The 24,656-nt window shown below is 41.8% G+C and overlaps 1 protein-coding gene across 1 annotated transcript in view; it reads left to right on the top strand.

Annotated features, from left to right (window-relative positions):
- The window catches only part of RADX (RPA1 related single stranded DNA binding protein, X-linked), a 239,279-nt gene that overhangs the window by 194,842 nt on the left and 19,781 nt on the right, over nt 1-24,656 (top strand). Inside the window, 1 exon segment of the mRNA XM_029607574.1 lies at nt 11,843-12,139. Coding sequence (XP_029463434.1) covers nt 11,843-12,139 — 297 coding nt within the window.

Raw genomic sequence — 24,656 nt, 5'->3', positions numbered from 1 at the left:
TGCTGTTTCACTGCATGCATAAACGTGTGGGCAGGGTTGTGTCTGAGGAGTGAAAGTGTGTACGGAGATTTGTTTCAAATCTGTCTGTACTTTCATGTGAGTATTATGCACCTGCTCCCATGCAAGTACAAATATGTTGGGACTTTTGTACCCCATTATGCATGGTGGATGAATTTTCAAAGGGAAACTGAACTGCAAGCTCCTCAGGGGAGATGAAAATTGTCCTCCCCCGACTCTTGTTTTAAGAAAACAAAATTGTTTGGTTGAATGCATAATTCATACTTGTAGATGCATATATTTATCTAGGTAATAAAGCTTAGGTAGATATATCAATCAGTATGTTTAGATATGAAATGAGTCAGGAAATCTCCTGTGAGATAGCTTTTGTGATTGGTCATTTGATGGTACACAACCTAATCTCACAATTTCATGCTTTCACTCACTCTTGTAGCCCTGCTGCCTTTGTTCCTTCTGAGCCGAGCACTGACACTGCTTTTTCTTCCTTAACCGACCCACTACTATTGCATTATATTCTAGCCTCTGCTACTGAACTTAATTTCTTTACCTTCGTTCTCAGTAATTTACTGTATTTCCTGGTTGACTTTAGTGATAATATTTTCATTCAAAGGTGAATATTAAAAGGCCTGCGTGCGTGAAAATGGTTGGATACTCGCACATCTGTGCCGGGCGCACAGGAACACTATTTCATAAAGCCAGGATTTGTGCACATATGTTGTTGTTCACACACAAAAAATGGGTGGGTTGAGACGGGCTTCGCTTTTGACGTATTTTATAAGAGGGACACTCTTATGATACAGCGCGTGCATATTTGCTACTGCCTGCTTACGCAAGGCAGTGCAAACGTTCATTTTCTGTCATGTGTTTTCCTTTGCTGGGCTGGTCTCTCTGGGTGAGTGGACACAGATGCAGGTCACAGGGTGGGAGGGAGTGTGTCGGAGACAGACTGGGACCTACTGGGGGGACTCTGGGAGAGTTATAGGGATATACACCTGACTTGCATTTAATGAATCAGGGATAAAGAGGACTCCACTGATTTAATAAGGTATTCAGGTGTAGACTGGTGCTTAGAGTAATAGATAGGGACGAGACAGGAACCGGGATCTACAAAGGAGGCTAGGGCTTCTCCCTTATAGATGAGAGGCTATCCACACAAAACCTGGCTGCATGGGTACTCAGATCAGTACGGCTGAGGAGAAGGAGGAGACCCCTTTGTTTAGCCCCCTTCTGTCTCCTCACAACCTCAGCATATATATATCAGAAGGTTGCTTTGGGCTAAACCTTCGGTGAGTTTGTTCCCGGTTTGTCTAAATTTCCTTTTAATTCGTTTATTTACCTGAGCCTTGATAACAGAAAGAAATAAACTACATAGATGTAAAATGTAAATGTTTACAAATGGAATTAACTTTATTTAGTAGACAGCAAGCACAAGGTAAAAACAAATCGTTTAAATCTCAAGCAGAGAGAGTAGTAAGCAAAGCTGTCCCCCTTTCTTCCTAGATAGAGACTGGCTGAACCCATACAAAGCACTGGGTGCCTGGAACCAGTTCTACAAGTTTCTGTATGAATCCTCCCATCCTATATACTATCTGTGCACATGACTGGCTAACTGGTATACTTCTTCTCAGTACCTCTGTTCCAGTTCATACTGGTTCCTTTATTGCTGAGCACATCCTTTCCTTTCTTTGATCTTTTATTTTGCTGATTTTTGGAAAAAACAGTTTTTATTTATATATTCCCCCCCCCCCCCCCCCCTTTCCTCCGGGTGCAGAATTCAAATCTTGCCCCTGCAGCGCATACTGAGAGACTCTGGCTGCTAACTCAAAGCACATGTCCTACAGATCCCCTCAGTGTTCCATATGTTGCTATTAGACTTGTCTTTCTGTCCAGTGAAGCAGAACTGGCCAGGCCCTGCCACACAAGGACCAGTCATTCCCTGGGCTCCCACATCTGCACATATCTCTCACCTTACACAGAGTTTACAGGGCTAGGGTGCAGTTTCTGGATCTGTCAGCTTTTAGAGCAGGACCTGCAACCTACCACCCAAAGAGGCCATGCCTTGCCAGTACATGTCAAGGTCACTATCACCCTTGCCTTTTTTGCTACCAGCACCTTCCAGACACCTCTAGGGGTCACTTCTGGAATCAGTCAGTCTACCACCTTTGTGTATAGAGCAGGTCCTGGTTGCTGCCTTAGGAAGGCGCAACTCTTTATATCTTTTCCTAGCAGAAGACAGTAGCAACACTAAATAATGACTGATTTATATTAACTTGCACATTTCCCCTCTCTTGGGAGCTTAGTCGAGGTCCTTGTGGTTTGTGGTAGGTGAACTCCACTCTCTCAGTATGCAAGTGGTCTGCAATGCCAAGGGCATTATCATGAACGTCATACCCTAGTTTCCAGAATCCACGCTCAATGTCTACATTCTCTCACAATCAAGAATTAATGACCGCTTCCAGCAAGGTCGCATCACTGGGGGATGGCGTGTAGGTAGGAAAGCACATATCCCTTCTACCACATACCAATTTCACTGCTTCCTATTGTGTCCCTTATATTTAGGTTGACTGAGTGTTGGCACGGCAGGCCTGCTAAAAATTGGTCCTGTGAATTTTCCCATTCTCAAACCCAAAAGTATATCTATCGCAGCTTTTCCGTGGCTTCTCCTTTATAGATGACAGAGGCTATCCACATAAAACCTGGCTCATGATCTCCATAGCTATCCCAGGGACTGCAGTTGACTGTCGCTAACCGGGCATGCCGGAAGACCAGGGCTGTCATTGAGAGATCCTTTGGCTTACTTAAAACAAGTTTCCGCTGTCTGGACAGATCAGGAGGATGCTTTATACAGCCCACCTAAAGTCTGAGATCTTTCTAGCATGCAGTATGCTACATTACCTTGCCAAAAACACATATGCTTCCTCCAGAGGGACAATGAGAATCAGGAGGAAGAGGAGCTGACTCAGGCACAATTGGAGGAGATACTTTGCATGAATCAAAGGCAGGCTATACAAGAAAGGACCACTCTAATACAAAGATATTTCCGAACCTGAATGTGTATTTATTTACAAAAAAAAGGTACAACAAAATAAATTCTAAGGCTAGCCTCTTTTTTGTGCTTTTGGAAGCTTAAAGGGCTTAAGCTGCCCTAACTGGGAGCTCCTGTATGATGGAGCTCTGCTACTGCTTAAGCTGCCCTCATAGAGCAAAGGAACCTCACTCCCCGGCATCTTCCCCACCCCCCTGACATCATCATCTTCCCTCTCCCACCACCCCTGTCCATCACTTTTCCTCTTCCCCCACCCTTGCATTATCATCACCTTCCCTCTCCCTCCATCCCTCTTCCCTATCCCCAGGCATCACCACCACCTTCCAACACCTCTTCCTCACCCCTTGCATCTTCACCTTCCCTCTTCCTCACCCCCTCCCCATCATCATCTCCTTCCCTCTGCCTCCACCCCTCTTCCTTTGTCCCCTGGCATCATTATCTGCCTGTTAATTATATATATTTCTTGTAGTCTTTAAAGGTATACTTACCCCTGGGGTATATTGACAGTGATATTACAACCATCGATACTGAGTGTATATCATTTTTAGATTTTTTGTTAATCAATTTTGATGGATGTTATATGAACTATTTAGATGGGATATAAGTCTAAACTATAAAATAACTATTGACATTTTGTGAAAGAAATATTGATTATTGTTTTGGAGCCTCCATCAATATATAATTATTAGTGAGTGGTGCCTTTTGCTGTTTTATTTTGATACATAGGACCCATTAAGTGCTCTTTTTGTTTTTTTTATCAATATATCTGTACCAGGAAAAAATTAAACTGCCAAAAATGTGAGAGAGAAAGAAAAAGTATTTTGAATTTGTATATGTAAAGGCGTGCAATATTGGGGGCCATAGTGGTCCCCATAGCTGTCCCTTTAATTTGCCGGTAAATGATATTCCTATAGGAAGCCTGCCATATCATAACACCCTAACTGCCAGACTCAAATAGTAGCAATCCTACCTATGAAGAAGCAATACTGCAAATATTACCACAGGCCCTAAAACACTAATACACCACCTGTTAGGAAAACTGAACAAGTCCAGCTCCTGTAGGTTCCTATATAGAAACTACATGCCAACAGAATATCTCACCTAAGTCACTCATGCAAAACACAGTCAGACCCTTGCCAAATGCAAAATAAAGAGACCATAAAGTATAAATTCAAAAGTGCAGATAAAAACTGAATTGGAAACCACAGTGCAACAATGGAAAAATTTAAAAAACTGCATTCCTCATATATCATCAAACTAAACAATCAAGAAATATAAAATATCAATAATAGTAAAACCATACTAATAAAAAGAATATTTCAAAACTTTTATATAGAACATCCAATAAAAACTCATAAATTATTTAATTTCACAAACACCAATAAAATATTTCAAAACAGACACATCAAATAATAGCCAACAAATCTAATAAGGATTAAAAAATTCCTCTCTCCATACCTGGGAACGTTTGACCTCCAGTTGCCCTGAGATTGCTGTGGAATAGGAGGGGGCACACAATCTTTTTCCTCTCTCATATACACACATGGTCCCCCTTTCTTCACTCACATGGTCCCTCTCGTTCATTCTCACACACATGCTCCCATGTACACACGTGCTCTCTCAAACACACATGCTGTCACACAAACACGGACACACAAACATACACACACTCCCTCTCTCATACACACATGCTTTCACACTCACATTCTCACACACTCAGACATGCTCACATTCATTCTCACCCACAACACACATGCTCTCTCTCTTTTCTACACACAGGTTATCACACCCTCACTCTCACCCAGACCTCTTCCTCTTTATTTACTTGAATCTTCAGTGGGGAGGATGTCTCGTGGCTGCTTCATCTCTCAGGCATGTTGGGATGCAGTGGCAATGGCCCCTCAGAATTTTTAAATCTTCAGCCATTCGTGGGGTGTGCGCCGGCGGCCTGTCGGCGCACACCCCACCGATGGCTGTACTAAACTCTGCATCTGTTTTTATTACTGGCAGACGGCTGGTTATGAAAACCGATGCCGAGTTTACCGGTGTCGGTCTTCATAACCAGCAGCCGACACGGGGTCGCTTTAGCAAGGAGGCGCTAAGGTCACACAAGTGACCCTAGCACCTCCTTGTTAGCGCAACCCCCTAATTTGCCTATTGTATGGCACCCCCCCTTGCGGGCGCCATGCGTGTGTTAAGAAAGCGGGCGCTGAAAAGTCAGTACCCGCTTTCCGTGAAAATTATTGCATCGGCCCCACTGTTAGCATTGGAGGGGTTTTTTTGATCAAACAAGATAAATCCTGTAACCTGTGAAACACAATTAATCCAGCCCTACAAAAGAAAAGACACACATACAAAGTTGAAAATATTTATTTATCTATACTTTTTTTATACCTACCTTCATGATACAATCATGAAGGGATCTAGGAGTAATAATTGACCCTGAGCTAAACATGAAACAACACATCTCACAGAAAATAAAAGAAGGTTATGCAAAACTAATGATCCTGAGAAGACTAAAACCTCTATTAACGATTAACAATTTTCGCACAGTTCTACAAGCAATGATATTCGCTAGCACAGATTATTGTAACCCCCTGCTTATAGGACTACCTCAATCTACAATTCGGCCTCTGCAAATATTGCAAAATTCCGCTGCCAGAGTTTTGACAGGCAAAAAAAAGAGTGACCATATTACAGGAACACTTGCTGAACTCCACTGGCTTCCAATTGAACAAAGAATACAATATAAAGCACTTTGTATAATCCATAAACTAATCCACGATGATAAAGCCGACTGGCTTAACACGGCACTGCGCGTGCATGTACCACAAAGAAACCTGAGATCTGCAAATAAAGCTCTACTAACTGTCCCCTCTATCAAATCAGCACATCTCACGCAAGTAAGGGAAAGAGCACTGTCACTGGCTGGTCCTGTACTCTGGAATACCATGCCACGCGAAATAAGACTAGAGACAAATCTGAAATTATTCAAAACTAATCTGAAAACCTGGCCTTTTAAACAAGCATTTTATAAAGATGGAGAAAAATAGTTGAGCGATAAGGATGCACCAAGCTAGAAGTTTTTAGTAACCTACATAAGCATATTAATGTTAAAATCAAACTGCCTAATTTGTTCCTAACAATCAGGTTTAACTTACACACCTAGTTTATTATTTTAAATTGTTACCATACTATGATGGCACACAAGTAATTTGTAATCTATACCACCCATATTTCTCTTTATCGTGCCCTTCTGTAAACCGTTGTGATGGTATTTAACTTAACGACGGTATAGAAAAATGTTTAAATAAATAAAATAAATAAATCATATCAAATCGGTTTACATGGAACGGGGATTAACAGCAATAACGAAGAAGATGCAAAAGTTACAATGAACAGGGGTAATGGAACTAGGAAGGAGAGGAATCCGGAAGTGTAGAGGTAACTCTATAACTATAACAAAGTAAATGCATTGTCTAAGATAGCGTGCACTAAACAGGCGGACTTAGTATGTGATCTGTGGCATTGTTGATGCAGGCCTAGGTTGGGTGAAAGGCTTGTTGAAACAGCCAGGTTTTAAGTTTTTTTCTGAAGGTTAACAGACAAGGTACCTGTCTGAGATCAGGAGGAATGGCATTCCAGATGGCTGGTCCCGCTGTCGAGAAGGCCCGTTCTCTGGTGGTTGTCAGATGGGTGGATTTGGTGGAAGGGGCGTGCAGAGATCCTTTGTAGGCTTCCCTAATGGGTCTTGAAGAAGTGTGGAGTTTGAGTGGGAGTTGCAGGTCGATGGGGAGCTGGTGGTGAATGGTTTTATGAATGATGGTAAGGGATTTTTGAAGGATTCTGTAGCTTATTGGAAGCCAAAGTAGATCTCTGAGGATGGGTGTGATATGTTCTCTTCTGTTGATGTTAGTCAGGATTCTAGCGGCCGCGTTTTGGAGCATCTGAAGAGATTTAGTAGCGGCGGTAGGAAGACCAAGCAGAATGGAGTTGCAGTAGTCTACTTTGGAGAACAGGATGGCCTGGAGAACTGATCTGAAGTCTTGGAAATGTAAGAGAGGTTTAAGTCTTTGTAGTACTTGAAGTTTATAGAAGAAGTCCTTGGTAGTGTGATTGAACTTCTTTAAGTTCAGATGGCTGTCAATTATTACTCCCAGGTCTCTTGCTTGAGTGATTAGGGTGTTGGGTTGGGTCAGCTGGAAGGTATCGTTGTTTTCCGGTGATATGAGGAGGAGTTCCGTCTTGGCAGGGTTGAGTATCAAATTGAGGCTGTTGAGGAGGAGATTGATGAACTGGAGGCAGTTGTCCCAAAACATAAGTCTTTTTGTCAGGGATTCAGTTATAGGGATCAGAATTTGCACGTCGTCGGCGTATAGATAGTGTTTCAGCTTTAGGTTTGTTAACAATTGGCAGAGGGAAAGGAGGTAGATGTTGAAGAGCGTGGGAGATAGTGATGAGCCCTGAGGTACATCTCTTGAGGAACTGATGTGTGGGGACTCTTTGTTATTGACTTTGACTTTGAATCCTCTATTACTGAGGAAGGAGTCGAACCATCTAAGGGCTGTTCCTGTTATCCCAATGTCGGAAAGTCGATTTAGGAGGAGGGCATGGTTCACCGTGTCAAAGGCCGCCGATATGTCGAGGAGCCCCAGCAGGAAGGATTGCCCTTTGTCTAGGCCCATGTTGAGGTGGTCTGTGAGGGAGATGAGCGTTTCGGTGCTTAGCGATTTGCAGAATCCGTATTGGGAGGGGTGGAGTATATTGTGATCTTCGAGATAATCCGAAAGTTGTTCAGGTTCTTAGGATCTAGATTTGGTTTCTTAAGCAAAGGTTTGAGGGTGGCAAGTTTTAGAGCATCAGGGAAAATTCCTTGTGAAAGAGAGCAATTTATGTCTGTCAGAAACTTGGCAATGGTGTCTGGCACCAATAGAAGTAGCTTAGTTGGGATTTGGTCGGAGCGGTGGGTGGAGGGTTTCATTTTCTTTAGTATGGCTTCTATCTCCATGGTGGAAGTGGGTTCAAATGATTTGAGAGATGCTCTCGTGGTTGTGATGTAAGCGAGGGAGATGGGGGGAGGGGTAGAGCTAGGGCTATAAAACGTTTTCATAAAATCTAAAAAAAAAAATTAAAAAAAATGAACTATTTGCATATATTAAAAAAAAAAAAAAAAAGCAATTACTGACGTGGGAACAACTAGGGACTAAAACTATTTACAAGAACAGAAAAGGGGGCCAGAGCAGTAAGGAGGCCAGAGACAGCAGATTTAGGGGCCTGGCTGGAACATACCCATGAACCAAGCTAAGGCCAGCAGTGCCAGGCTGTGGCGCTGCTGGACCTCAGCTTGGCGTGCGGCTGCAGCAGCCATTCCCTCAAGGGCTACTCATATCGCCCTCTGCTCTTCCACCATCAGCTGCACGGCATGGAAAAACTGCCACTGAGAAACAGGCTCATTGCCTGGATTTGGTGCGCCAGACGATGAGCCTGGTTCTCCAGCCAGGCCGGCAGATGATGATGGAAGAAGTGGAGAATGATGCAGGCCTTCCTTTGCCAGCAAAGGCTGGCCAGTCTGGGTCTCCGCATCCCTACTCCCCCAGTCCAAAAGCGGAGGAAACCCAACTGGGATGAGGAGAGGATGCTGTGGCCCGGGATGCAGCTCTTGGAGGTGGGCAATAATGCAGATTAGAAGCCAAAATAGTCCTTGCTGTACCGGAAGGAAGACTACTCGCTACAGTATCAAGAATTAAACCACCAGATTATTAAGCATTTGGTGCATTAATTCCAAGACAGTTTTCATAAACACATAAAGAGAACAACTATATACAGCCCCTGAGGCAGCCCCAACTGAGGCAAAACTCTGCCTGAGTCGGGCATTTGTATGAATTCATGTCTCCATCCTAATAAAATTTACACTTGGACTATTTTGGCTTCTAATCTGCATTATTGCCCAAACGGCTTTGTTAGACAGCCTACCCTCTTGCTTTATCAATCCGTCGCTCTTGGAGGTGGGGAACCGCCATAGCTGCAGCTTCTCCTCCTCATAGTGGCAGGGGTGGGGGAGGAGCAGCCTGTTCCTCCCCAGCGATGGCAGCTGCAACAGTGGGGTCTAGGACTGGGTAGTCGCCGGCCTCCTCATGCTCCTCCTCCGGCGATGAGTTATCTGTGAAGAGAACAGCAATAGTGTGTCATGTGCTTCCATTCCTTTAGAGGGTATTGCTGTAGTTGGGAAGGTGTAGGGGAAGGAAAAATTTAACAGCTCTGAGGCTATGACATCTTACAAGTGTGATTAACCAATAGAAAAATCCTTTGATATTCAAAGTACCTATTTCAGTTGACTGTTTGATGCTGCCTTGCATGTGCAACGGGCTGTGTGTTTGACTCTGACAGGGTTTGAAGTGACTCTGACAGGGTTTGAAGTGATGGGTAGTATATACAGCTGTCGAGGGAGCAATTTTAGATCTAATTCTCAGTGGAGCACAGGATTTGGTGAGAGAGGTAATGGTGGTGGGGCCGCTTGGCAATAGTGATCATAATATGATCAAATTTGAATTAATGACTGGAAGAGGAACAGTATGCAAATCCATGGCTCTCATGCTAAACTTTCAAAGGGGAAAAGTTGTTAAAATGAGAAAAATTGTTAGAAAAAAACTGAAAGGAGCAGCTACAAAAGTAAAAAGTGTGCAAGAGGCATGGTCATTGTTAAAAAAAAAATAATAATACCATTCTAGGAGCACAGTCCAGATGTATTCCACACATTAAGAAAGGTGGAAAGAAGGCAAAATGATTACTGGCATAGTTAAAAGGGGAGGTGAAAGAAGCTATTTTAGCCAAAAGATCTTCATTCAAAAATTGGAAGAAGGATCCAACAGAAGAAAATAGGATAATGCATAAACGTTGGCAAGTTAAATGTAAGACATTGATAAGACAGGCTAAGAGAGAATTTGAAAAGAAGTTGGCTGTAGAGGCAAAAACTCACAGTAAAAACTTTAAAAAATATATCCGAAGCAGAAAGCCTGTGAGGGAGTCAGTTGGACCGTGAGATGATCGAGGGGTTAAAGGGGCACTTAGAGAAGATAAGGCCATCGCAGAAATATTAAATGATTTCTTTGCTTCGTGTTTACTGAAGAGGATGTTGGGGAGGTACCCATGATGGAGAAGGTTTTCATGGGTAATGATTCAGATGGACTGAATCAAATCATGGTGAACCTAGAAGATGTGGTAGACCTGATTGACAAACTGAAGAGTAGTAAATCACCTGGACCGGATGGTATACACCCCAGAGTTCTGAAGGAACTAAAAAATGAAATTTCAGACCTATTAGTAAAAATTTGTAACCTATCATTAAAATCATCCATTGTACCTGAAGACTGGAAGATAGCCAATGTAACCCCGATATTTAAAAAGGGCTCCAGGGGCGATCCGGGAAACTATAGACCGGTTAGCCTGACTTCAGTGCCAGGAAAAATAGTGGAAAGTGTTCTAAATATCAAAATCACAGAACATATATAAAGACATGGTTTAATGGAACAAAGTCAGCAGGGCTTTACCCAAGGCAAGTCTTGCCTCACAAATCTGCTTCACTTTTTTGAAGGAGTTAATAAACATGTGGATAAAGGTGAACCGGTAGATGTAGTATACTTGGATTTTCAGAAGGCATTTGACAAAGTTCCTCATGAGAGGCTTCTAGGAAAAGTAAAAAGTCATGGGATAGGTGGCGATGTCCTTTCGTGGATTGCAACCTGGCTAAAAGACAGGAAACAAAGAGTAGGATTAAATGGTCAATTTTCTCAGTGGAAGGGAGTGGGCAGTGGAGTGCCTCAGGGATCTGTATTGGGACCCTTACTTTTCAATATATTTATAAATGATCTGGAAAGAAATACGACGAGTGAGATAATCAAATTTGCAGATACAAAATTGTTCAGCGTAGTTAAATCACAAGCAGATTGTGATAAATTGCAGGAAGACCTTGTGAGACTGGAAAATTGGGCATTGAAATGGCAGATGAAATTTAATGTGGATAAATGCAAGGTGATGCATATAAGGAAAAATAACCCATGCTATAGTTACACAATGTTAGGTTCCATATTAGGTGCTACAACCCAAGAAAGATATCTAGGCGTCATAGTGGATAACACATTGAAATCGTCGGTTCAGTGTGCTGCGGCAATCAAAAAAGCAAACAGAATGTTGGGAATTATTAGAAAGGGAATGGTGAATAAAACGGAAAATGTGCCCTCCCCCATGCACTACATACGTGCCCCTGAAGCACCATCATGCACTACTTACCCATCCCCAGCCCCTACTGGCCCCCCCCCCCCCCCCCCCAATGCACTACTTACTCCATGTCTGTGGGAGGCTCCTCTGTTGAAGGCCTCCTTCAGAACCTCCCAGGCGTGCGAGGTCCTCCTGAGTTTGCTCTTCATACCAGCACACAGAAACAGATTATTTTCATTCTGTACCTAAATTGGGCTGGCACACTGGTTGAGGCATCTTGGCAGCACACCCGGGAAGTTCCGCTCTCGCAGAAGTGTGTGTGCGTGAATGTGCGCATACCTATGTACATAACCAGCCACGTCTTTATGCGCACATTTTACAAAGTGTGTGCATATTTGCGCACACGTTGCAAAATGCCCTCTTATGCGCATGCACGCCTATGTATGAGTGTTCATGGGTGTGAACGCCCATATTTTAAAGTTACCATCTCTGCTTATACTTTGTGCTTGCTTTGTCTTATCAGTTCAGAGGTCCATTTAATGTTCCTTTTTTGTATATTTGCAGAGGAATGTGGAATAAGTGAAGAACCTATTGAAAAAAGGACAACAGAGGCTCCCAGTGGTTCATGGGAAAGTGACCTTTGGACAGAGGTGAAGGACAGTTTAACTGAACATTTACAGTACAGTCATATTTTCCCTGAAAGTATCCCACAAAAATTTAATTATATGCATAAAGATTTCCTTATGCAGCAGTACAATCTTTATCCTGGCAAATATTCATCAAATGTATGCAAGTCAAATAAAGAAATACATGAATTACAGACTGCCACCAACCTCGGACACTATAAGCTGACAATACTGGGTAAGTAAAGTTGTAATATTTATTTTACAAAAACTTGATTACACACTTCACATCCACATAGTAAAGTATGAAATTATATAAATAGCAAGACTCGTGTTTTGAACCTAAAAACTACTATCCTGGTTTCTTAAACTTTCTTAGTAATTGGTTATTACCGTCTGCATTTTTTTTATACAAGCTGTTACAATTTTTAGTTCCTTACAAAATAGTGTTAATGTAAGCAAGAATATACATGCACAGTGGACCTTTGCTAAATTTATGTAAATGAGTATGAATCACACACAAAGTACAGAGGTTTACCTGGTAGCATATCAAAGAAACAGGTCTGATTATTTTGTTTCTTCTGTTAATGTGTACTGCTTTGCATATAGTCACAGAGGAGTGCCAAATCAATAATTAAGAAATAATTAAGAAAGATAACTGGACATGAAATCAACAATTTTTCAGCTTTACATGGCCAGCTCAGATATAGAAGTAGATTTCATGCTATGGAGCTGGTGAGCACTCTGTAAAGATGCAAATAAAGTTTCATTTCATATTGGCCAAAAAAAGGGCAACAAAAATATTAGTAAAGTACTTCTCATTCTGAATCCCAGAACAATTGGAAAGCACCAAATTCCAGCCCAGTGCTCAGCTAGGTGCATGTTGACTTACAAAATGCAAGGGGGAGCAGTAACATCAACATCTGTTATTGAGAGGCGCTAGTTTAAGGCTGCAAGTTACAGTCCCTTCCCTCCTAGTTCAGCTTTTGTATGGTTAAACGTGTGGTGAAATACTCTAACCTCTGTTTTGCTGTGAGTTTTGGCGAGCCACTGTGCCTTTTAGACGTGCTATTATATGAAACTCTGCCTGTTAGTTTGTTCAAGCAAGTGTGAATTCTGCAAATGTAGCTATGTATCTGAGACACTCTTTTGAAAAGTATAAATATTATTAAACAACTGCTTGATTTGTATTTTCTTATTTAGCTAATCCAGCAAAACATCTTCAAAGAAAGTTCCAGGCTTTATCTTTCATTTATTTAGAAATGTATATACCGCTTAGACTTAGTTCAAAGCGATTCACAAAAGAACATATGTAAAATAGCAAAAAAAATAGACTAAATAAAATGATTAAAAGCTTATACAAACAAACAAATTTTAAAAAAATTAGAGATCCAATTACACTGAAGGAATAAATGCTAACTGAAAAGAGTTTTCAATCATTTTTTAATGCACAATGTCATCCTCAATTTTAAGAAAGACTATTCCAATAGGCTGGTCCTGCCATTTCATGAGTTTCATACAAACACACCCTTTTAATGGAAGGGACTGAGAAGAACGAAGTGCACCACATGAAGGATTACAGATTTTCAGTAGAACACACATCCACAGAGAATTAGCATTCTGCAAAAGCTTATGGATAATTGTGGCAGTTTTATATTTAATTCCTGCAGCAATTACATGCCAGGGCAGCTCATGCACAACAGGTCTAATGTGTTGCCTACCACCTGTACCAGTCAAAATGCAGGCGGCCAAGTTCTGTACAATCTGCAATGCTCCTACAAGCCAGTGCAATATCATGCACATAAAAAACATGTGCGTCCAAATTGGATGCATGTTTTTTGAACACGCACACATCCACCTCTCCTGGGCGCTTGATGCAATACACAAATGAGCTGCCTCGCTGAAAGGGATGCGCAATGGATAATTTGTGCGTCCCTAGCACTCTGCATCGGCCGCCTAGGAGAAGTGGCTGTGATTTCACAAAAGCTTGGCCAGAGCGCCCTCCCCAGCCCCCTGCAAGGCTGTGCCCGATTGATCCTTTTCACTGACGAGTGTCAGTGGAAAGGTCCAATCCCCTTTCAGGACAGCCTTCTGAAAGAGGATTGGTCCTTTCACTGACATGTGACAGTGAATGAACCAGTTGGAAGTAAGTAAAGCAGTGAATAAATTAATATTAAGTGCCCTGTGTGTGCAAGTTACCAAAATGGATGCTCGATTTATGAGCGTCCGTTTTATCCCGCAGCAACTAATTTACTGGCACATTACGCACACGTAGTATACATGGCCCTGAGCGAGTATATTGTGTGCCCTGAAATTTATTTTTTTTTTTTTAGTCAAGACTTTTTTTTTTGCATGGTGCTGCTTTCTGTGGAACCACAGAAAAGCAGCTTTTTTTGTTTTTAAGTTGAGCCCTTGACGTGCGGGAAGACTTTATGCCTATTCCAGGGATGCATAACATTTGACAGGTTAAAATGTGTGCCTCAGTTGCACAGGGACTTCTTGCATCTCAGGGTAATAGCTAATAGCATCACCTACATGGAATTTACATGTGATGAGCGCTATTAGCTATGTGCGAGTTGGGACACGTGTTTTTGGACGCATGTCCAAAACGCGCATCCAAGCGCTCGTTAACCTGTGCACTAGGCTCAATGCATGATATTGCATTGGCCCGATAATATGGTAAACACACTCCAAGATAAAGGGAGTTTTGAGTCAGTCCCTGTAAAAAAAATAAATAAATAAATAAAAACAGCACTTGCAATATTGTCCAAAATCAAATGTAATAGTTTTAGCCTGTAGAGCATTCTTAACTTTAAAAAAACTCATTTATTTGAGGATGCATGGTTAACCTGGAATCTAAAACAACTGCCAGACTCTTAACCTGAGCTAAAATCAGTATCTCACCCTCCTCAAACATAAATTTCAAGAGTTTATCACTAGCACATATTTTTTCCAAAATCATAATACCAGCCTTTGCAATGTTAAATATAAAATCTTGATTGTCTCATAGATTGCTTTTTGAAAGGCATAAGTGAAATGAAGTAAAAAAGTGGAGGCCCAAAATAACAGAGGAAAAATAACTGAATGACAATGCCGTATAGCCTATAGCTCAAACCAAAACAAGGTAATACACAACATATTAAAAAGGGTGGTAGAAAAGACCGAGCCCTGCAGGATCCCACTCTCAATACCGGACTCAGTACAGACCTACTGCTGGCGATTTGACAGGTAAGATGCAAAAAGGAGATTCCAAACTTCTTTAAGTGATTAATTAGATAAGTGATTAACGGTATTAAATGCCATAGAGGTGTCCAATAATATAAGGACAATACCTTTGGCCAGAATCAAATCCCTGCCAAATGATGTCCACAGCAGAAATTAACAATGTCTCAGTATTCAATGACTTCTGAAATCCAAATGGAAAGGGATCAATAATAGGGAAATCCTCCATGTAGTCATTAAGCTGCTTTAATATAGTTGCCTCAATTAATTTTTGTAAGAATAGCAGTGATGAAATGGGGGTGGTGGTTCAAAGACGTAGTTTTTAGAAAGAGGTCAAACAGAAGCACACTTAAGATTGAAGTTCCTCCCAGCTAGACTCTCTACATATTGGTTCAGCAATTAAAGGCAGTTTTTGGAAACCCAGAAAAATAATCCTGATTTTATTTTCAAAATATAGTGCAAATTTTTTCACAATTAGGTGAAACTAATAGCCTTTGGTTCAATCAGATTGCTAGCATTAAAAAGCATTAAAAGCTCAAAGGTCCAGATAACTCGCGTGATTTATAACCAGACTGAGTCTCCTACTAAAATTTTTTTTTTTTTTTTGCTCTATAAAACCCCAAATGTTATCTATAATAGCCATGGTCAATTGAAGACTGAGATTTCCACCAGCTGCGCTCAGTTTTTTGTAAATGACATTTCATCTCTCGAAGAGACATGATGTACCAAGGAGTGCTGTTGGTACAATGTTTAATGATAGACTTAACAGATGTTTCTTAGTGTTTAGACAGGTGGATCCAGAACAAGTGAGTTATACACCTCTGCCGAGAGATTGCTTAAAGTTTTTTTAGATGGAGAAAAGAAGAAAGAAATTTAATTCGCTCTAATCTGTGGTCATACCATATGGTCTCTCCCTCAGTTGAGAATTCCTGAGGTAATATACTGGATTCCTCCCTCAGATGATTGCCTTGGTCCGGTAGCTGGTTTTTAGCTGGCATGGACTTAGTTGTAAAAAAATAAACAAAAAACAGCTGAAAGGCAGGCAGGTGCAGGAAGCCGGGCGTGGTGGTGAAGTCCAATGCCCTCTCCCCCCACAGCTGAAGACTGGCTCTGTACTCAATGGGCTGAGCTCAGATAATTAAGAATAAAAAAAAAAAAAAAAAAAAAGAGCAGGAGTTTTTTTTAGGGATTCCTTCTCCCTCCGGTCTCCGTGCTCAGCATACTGATCCAACATTTGTTCCTGCTTCTGGGGGAGCTTAGGGGATGTGGGCAGCCTGGCGGGTTGAGCAGCCTTTTTGACTAGGCCTCGCGCTCAGGCTTTTCTTGTTCACTACTTGGTAGGCTGTGGCAGCAATTCACATTTTCCTGCACATTAGGCTGCCCTCTTCAGGGACATCTGTTGTGAGAGAGTGCCGGCTGTGCGCCTAGTTGAGCGCCCAGTTTGTGCGGCTAGTTGGATGCTGAGTTGGGCGCTTGGTTGGGTGTCCAATTGATAGGGGTGTCTGAGTGTTTTACATGCACGCACTTACCTATATGTACAATCTGAGCGGCCTTGTGGGCACTCAGTTTTTTGGGCGCTCATCGAAGCACAGGGTTGCACACTGAAAATGTGGATGCCTAAATTTTGAATGCCTAATTTTTGTAGCATGGATACAGTTGGATGCACATTTCTCAGTCGTCCCTTAGAACATACTGGCAGACTGATGGCGCCTATAGCAAAGAAACCCAAGTGCCTTACCGTCTGTGCTGCTTGTCATAGGGAGAATCAACTTGGTGGGGGTGCGGCATTTTATGTCCGGGAGGGTATAGAGTCCAAAGGGATAAAGATCATACAAGAGACTCCACTCCTCCGTCCCCTAAAAGCTCTCTTCCCGATTAAATCATACCTCCATAGCTTACACAGCCGAATCCTCCTTTTCCTTTCCTGTTTTGTTTTCGACAGACTTTCTGGAATGTATACAACATTTAGCTTAAGCTTTTCCCCTTTGTCTCATCAGCAACCAGCTCCAGTAATGTTTATAATTTTACGGTGCTTTGCATTTAATCCCTGTAAATAGTTCCCCCCCCCCCTAGTTGCCATTTTGATGTTTAATTACCCATTCCTGTTCTATGTCAAACGCTCTCCATGTGTATGCTTTTGTTATACTGTAAACCGATGTGATATCTTTGATGAATGTCGGTATATAAAAACCAATAAATATAAATAAATAAAATAAATAAGAGACTAAATGCTCAGTAGAATCTATATCTGTAGAAATCCCATGTGTGTTGGGTAAGAGTATAGTGATAGGAGTATACTACCGTCCACCTGGACAAATTTGTCAGACAGATGATGAAATGCTAAAAGAAATCAGGGAGGCTAACCAATTTGGCAGTGCAATAATAATGGGAGATTTCAATTACCGTAAACAATGAGGGAAACCAAATTTATTTTAAATATAGCCTAAGTGACGGTGTCAGCAAACCTGACTTTGTAATTTCTCAAAAAGAACCCAACCGGTCTTTTAATCATTCACCATCACTATCAAAAATCTTTTATTAGTAAATCAAAAAATATTTGTGTGTCTAAATTTTTATCATTTTCATTAAAAGTCTAAATAGACATTAAGTTCCAATATAAATCCATGAAGAAGGTTTTGGCAGCAATCTCTTTGTTATAAATAATAAACACAGCCCTACACAGCCGGCGTTTCGCGGTAATGCTTCCTCAGGAGCATATGAGAGATGATGATACAAGAGTATTTGCCTGAAAGTATCAACAAAACAGTATTAATAATAAATAATAATAGGAAGAACAAGTTCTTATCTTGGCATCGCAGGCTACCATTTCAAAATGGACTCGGCGTCTCCACTGTCTTCTCCATAAGAAAGAGGAAAAGAGGCTGACGTGAACGTCTCATTAAATACCCAGACAGAAGCTATGTCAGACAGTAATGTCCTTAAAAATGCAAATCATATATAAACAGTTCATAAATGAATTAGAAAATCAAACCCAAAGAAATATTAAGTGTTTATTTTAAAGAAAAAAGTTTATGAATAACTATCTGTTCCTGGACCTATCAGACTGATGGTATCAGGGGTCTTTTATCCCAAAAACATATGTAGATCGAGATCTGTATTGAGACCCATAGGACTAACAGTGCCGAGCCTGTATATCCAACGACCTCCTCCGCGACGTCCCAACCCCGGCCCACTCTCCCGCGATTGGCGGCCGACCCATCGGGGTCCGGAGCAGGCCGCAAGGCCCTCGACCCGCCTGAAGCCGCGCCTCCTTCTTGTTGCTCTGCCTACCTTCGGTGACCTCAGCTGTGGGAGGCGTTCCTCCAGCCAACAAAAGTAAGGCCGTGACCTAGACGTCACGCGCCTAAGGAGCGCAACAAAGGAGCAGGCCCCTTGGTGTACCCCTTAGTGCACCCACCCTTCTCCCCTCATACTACTTGCCTCTTATACTTATCCCAACCGCCCCAAAAAACAAAACCATCACCCCTCCCTACCTAAACCACTCTATCCCATTGAGACTTTGTCCTTTCCCTCTCAGAATAACCTCACACACATATCATTTTCAAACTCTTCATACCTCCAGTTCAGACCTTTACTCCAGCACCGTCCCTCACTTCCCCTTACTATACACCTCACCCCCTATCAACATCTGGGTTAGTGTTTTCCCTTCCCCCCCCTACACCCTAACTCCACTTAACTTACCCACTCCTTCCCCCAACATGGAATCATATCCTATCCCCATACTTAGCCACCAACCCTATATCCAAAAAAGGTTTTACCCCCCCTCTCCCCTGTCCAACCTGAGATTACTAGTATCCATTATGATCGCCCCCCCTAGCAGAATTCCTCTGCCTAACCACACTAACACTCCTCTTCAACTCCCAATCTCTAACTAAAAAACCCCCGATCCTGAATGATCTTTTACTAGACACTCAGCCAGACATCTGTGCTATTACAGAAACGTGGCTCAAACAAACCGACATAGTACTACTGAATCAACTTCCCACTGACCTCTATGACATTCACTCCCTCCCCAGACACAAAAAAAGAGGGGGTGGTCTCCTATTGGCTTCAAAGAAAGAATTGAAACTAATCCCTCAGATGGTTAACTCCCCCCATAATTTCGAAATAGGATTCGTTTACACTCCCCCCCCCCCCCCCCCCCCCGGTCTCCTCAACAGCAATGCCTCCCTTCTCATCGAATTTATTGCAGATAAGATAGACATGGACGTTCCTGCCATCATCCTGGGGGTTTTCAATCTCCACGTTGACCGCATTCCCCCATCCCCATCCTGTGAATCCTTCCTATCTGCTATCTCAGCCCTGGGTTTTACCCAAATCATATCCAGCCCTACACACAAAGCCGGCCATACCTTAGACTTAATATTCACTAATTCTCACATCATCTCACATCTCACATCATCACAATCCCCCACATGCACCCCAGTTCCCTGGTCGGACCACTCTCTCATAACGTCCAAGCTCACCATAAATAAAGTTCTTTATCCCAACAAAAAACAAAGCAATATCATTTACTACAGAAAACCATGCTCTCAAGAAGATCTAATCCACTCTCTCACAATCGAACTTGAGAAATTGGACCTCACTAACATCGACACAGCCCACAGCTCTTGGAACAGAATTACCAAAGACATAGAAACATAGAAATGACGGCAGAGGAAGACCAAACAGCCCATCCAGTCTGCCCAGCAAGCCATGCACTTTTCTTTTTTCCTCTTACTTGTTACGCTTGGCTGTTAGTACCTTTCAGTCCCATTTCCCTTCCACCCCACCATTAATGTAGAGAGCAGTGCTGGAACTGCATCCAATTGAATACGTAGCTTAGTTAGGGGTAGTAACCGCCTCAATAAGCAAGCTACACCCATGCTTCTGTTCACTCGACTATGTAATTTAGTCCTTGTTGGTTGTTGTCTATATATATATATATATATATATATATATATATATATATATAGATAGATAGATAGATAGATACTCTTTTCTACATTGCCCCTGCCATTGAAGCAGAGAGCTATGCTGGCAATGCGCTGAAAGTGAAGCAACAGACTTTCTCCCCTGCCATTGAAGCAGAGAGCTATGCGTTGAAAGTGAAGTATCAGACTTTCTCCCCTGCTGTTGAAGCAGAGAGCTATGCTGGATATGCGTTGAAGGTGAAGTATCAGTATCAGACTTTCTCCCCTGCCGTTGAAGCAGAGAGCTATGCTGGCTATGCGCTGAAAGTGAAGCAACAGACTTTCTCCCCTGCCGTTGAAGCAGAGAGCTATGCTGGCTATGCGCTGAAAGTGAAGCAACAGACTTTCTCCCCTGCTGTTGAAGCAGAGAGCTATGCTGGATATGCGTTGAAAGTGAAGAATCAGTATCAGACTTTCTCCCCTGCCGTTGAAGCAGAGAGCTATGCTAGATATGCATTGAAAGTAAAGTATCAGGCTTATTTGGTTTGGGGGTAGTAACCGCCGTAACAAGCAAGCTACACCCCGCTTTTTTGTGAATGCAAATCCTTCTTTTTTTTTTCCACATTTCCTCTTACCGTTGAAGCTTAGAGCAATGTTGGAGTCGCATTAACCGTGTGTATGTATATTGAATAAGGGTATTATCTCCAGGTAGTAGCCTTCATTCCCGCGAGTCACCCCCTCTTCATTCACGTCCTCTAGACTTGATGGATCCACAGTGTTTATCCCACGCCCCTTTGAAGTCCTTCACAGTTCTGGTCTTCACCATTTCCTCCGGAAGGGCATTCCAGGCATCCACCACCCTCTCCGTGAAGAAATACTTCCTGACATTGGTTCTGAGTCTTCCTCCCTGGTTCTGCAGACAAAATCTGGTTCTGCAGACAAAATCTGTCCTATCAGTTCCAAAGAAATAAAACCACTTAACACTAAAAAAAACTTTGGTTCATAGCAGAACTTAAGACCCTTAAACAACAACTAAGAACCAAAGAAAGAAAATGGCGCAAGAACCCTTCCCCTTCCTTTCTAGCAGACTACAAACACACTCTCCACTCCTACAGAACCTCAATCCTGCAAACCAAAAAAGATTACTACTCTCAAAAAATCCACCACTACCAATATGATGCCAAAGCCCTGTTCACCTACGTCTCACTCCTCACAAAGTCAACACCCCCTCCATTCACAGACAATGATGCAAAAAACAAATGCAATGAACTAGCAACCTTTTTCCATACCAAAATCAGTAACCTCATCGCAAAGTTCCCCCTTCCCTCCCACTCCCTATACCACTCACAAAATCTCTTGCATCTCCCTAGACTCCTTCGATACCACCTCCATTTCTGAGATATCAACACTACTAAAGAAAATTAAACCCTCTACTCACCCCGAGGACTCTATCCCTACAAAATCTCTCCTTACCATTCCTGACACATTAGCCAAACCCTTATCAGAAATTATTAACTGTTCACTCACCCTAGGGCGGGTCCCCTCTGCTCTGAAACAAGCCATCCTCAAACCTATCTTAAAGAAACCGAACCTAGACACTTCGGACCCGGCTAACTTTAAACCAATATCTAACCTCCCATTCCTTGCTAAACTTTTGGAGAGAGTAGTCAACTTACAGCTTATAGATCACCTTGAAAAACATATCCTCCTATACCCATCTCAATTTGGCTTCAGGAAATTCTTCAATACAGAAACCCTTTTATTATCCCTAACTGATACCATCCTGAAAGGTATGGACAAGGGCCAATCATTTATCCTCGCCATGCTAGACATTTCCTCAGCGTTCGACACCGTCAGCCATAATATCCTTATTGATCGCCATACTGACATAGGTATCTCAGGAATAGCCCTGAGTTGGTTTGCATCTTTCCTAAACAACCGCCATTACATAGTCAAAATTGGTAACCATGAATTGAACCCCATTAATCTTACACATGGTGTACCACAAGGATCTTCCCTCTCCCCTACCCTTTTCAATATTTACCTTCTGCCCTTATGCCAACTCCTTGCCAACCTTGGACTTACTCATTTTATCTATGCTGATGATGTACAGATACTCATCCCTGTCACAGATTCAGTGTCCAATGTTCTAAAAACCTGGAACAACTGCCTTTCCTCAATCAACTCCCTCCTCACCAACCTCAAGCTGGCCTTAAATACATCAAAAACGGAGCTCCTTTTCATCTCCCCAGCTCACCTTAACCCACCTCCCTCAGTTCACCCCTTCTCTTTCTCCCAACATGTCAGAGATTTAGGCATCACCCTTGATAACCATCTCAGTTTTCAAAAACACATCAACAACACAACCAAAGACTGTTTTTACAAACTGCAGGTACTAAAGAAACTAAGACCTTTACTACACTATAATGACTTCCAGACAGTCCTCCAGGCCACCCTTTTCACGAAGATCGACTACTGCAACTCTCTTCTCTTGGGCCTTCCAGCAACTTCAATCAAACCTCTCCAAATGCTGCAAAATGCGGCAGCAAGAATTCTAACCAACTCTCGCAGATCAGACCACATCACCCCGATCCTCATAGACCTCCATTGGCTCCCGATCCCATCCAGAATCCTCCATAAGAGCCTTACAATCATTCACAAAACCCTGCACAACCAAAACATTAATTGGCTTAACGACTCCTTCCAATACCACATCTCCAACAGACCCTCCAGAACTGCTTACAAAGGATCCTTTGCCACTCCCGCTCATAATCTCACCCAACTCATATCCACCAAAAAACTAGCGCTATCCTTAGCGGGATCAACATTATGGAACTATATGCCATCTGAACTCTGCCAGGAACACTGCATAGCCACCTTCAAAAAAAAAAAAAAAGCTAAAGACTTAGCTGTTTGAACAAGCATACACTTGAATCATTTCCCTCCGCCGTGTCACTTTCCCCTATTAACTCCTCCTCCCCCCCAAAATCAACAAGCAATTGTAATATAGTTATTGTTCTCTCTCTTGAAAAATCCTTTCCTAGGTCACTTGACCCTTTATTTTCTCCCACTCTCCCAAGTTCTTCTTTATCCCTGTTACATGTAACTTTATCTTTCTCTCTCAGTTCAAAACATTACTCCCCTGTTACCTGTAAACCGATGTGATATGTCTATGAACGTCGGTACATAAAAGTTTTAAATAAATAAATTATTTATGGCAAAGAGATTGCTGCCAAAACCTTCTTCATGGATTTATATTGGAACTTAATGTCTATTTAGACTTTTAATGAAAATGATAAAAATTTAGAGACACAAATATTTTTTGATTTACTAATAAAAGATTTTTGATGGTGAATGATCAAAAGACCGGTTGGGTTCTTTTTGAGAAATTACAACATCAGGCTTGCTGACACCGTCACTTAGGCTATATTTAAAATAAATTTGGTTTCCCTCATTGTTTACAGTTTACCAGACGGATTACTGTATTGACTCTCTTTGATTATAATTTTGAGATTTCAATTACCCCAGTATTGACTGGGTAACATCAGGACTTGCTAGAGACACAAAGTTCCTGGATGTAATAAATGACTGCTTCATGGAGCAATTGGTTCAGGAACCAAAAAGAGGGAGCTATTTTAGATTTAATTCTTAGTGGAACACAGGATTTGGTGAGAGAGGTAACGGTGGTGGGGCCACTTGGCAATAGTGATCATAACATGATCAAATTTAAACTAATAACTGGAAGGGGGTCAATAAGTAAATCTACAGCTCTAACACTAAATTTTCAAAAGGGAAACTTTGATAAAATGAGGAAAATAGTTAGAAAAAAACTGAAAGGTGCAACTGCAAAGGTTAAAAGTGTTCAACAGGCATGGACATTGTTTAAAAATACAATCCTAGAGGTGCAGTCCAGATGTATTCCACGCATTAAGAAAGGTGGAAGGAAGGCAAAACGATTACCGTCATGGTTAAAAGGTCTGTCCACAGTTGGCTTTTGCAGAGAATACTAGCAGGCTGATGTCAGTAAAGGGGTATATATATATATATATATATATACCATGACGTCAGTTTTGCTCCATCTGCTGATAGAGGTACATAACCCACTGGTTGTGGATCCACCTATCCTCCTTAATGAAAAGGAAATTACAGGTAAGTAGTAATTTCTCATTAACTCATCAAGTACCTCATGAAGAGTAGTATTCTCCCAAGTCATTCACAGCTGTCGTAGCATCAGACAATCTCAGACTGGTACAGGCAGACGTCATTTCTGACTGAAATGCATCAATATCCAGCTCTTTTCTTTATAAACTGTGATCTCACCGCCATCTGTCTTATGACATTGGCAAAAAAACTATTCATTGTAATGAGAGAGTAATTTGTCCAAGGCACTTTTACAATGTCATTCTGACCAGGAAACATTACTGAAAATCTGTGGGATTCACGAATATCAGATCTAATACGTGACCTGCTTTGTGAGTTGCATTACAAATTATCTGATCCCACCCAAAGGCTAATATCACATCCAGAATTTGATCACAAAGGATTGATTTTGGCACTATATCTACATGTAAGTTGAAGTCACCCAGAACAAATTAACAAGACTTGCCAAACATTATATTA

Source organism: Rhinatrema bivittatum, chromosome 6 (genome assembly GCF_901001135.1).
Source record: "Rhinatrema bivittatum chromosome 6, aRhiBiv1.1, whole genome shotgun sequence".
Classification (NCBI taxonomy): domain Eukaryota; kingdom Metazoa; phylum Chordata; class Amphibia; order Gymnophiona; family Rhinatrematidae; genus Rhinatrema; species Rhinatrema bivittatum.
Note: the sequence above shows the minus strand (reverse complement) of the source record. Positions and strands in the feature narration are given on the sequence as shown.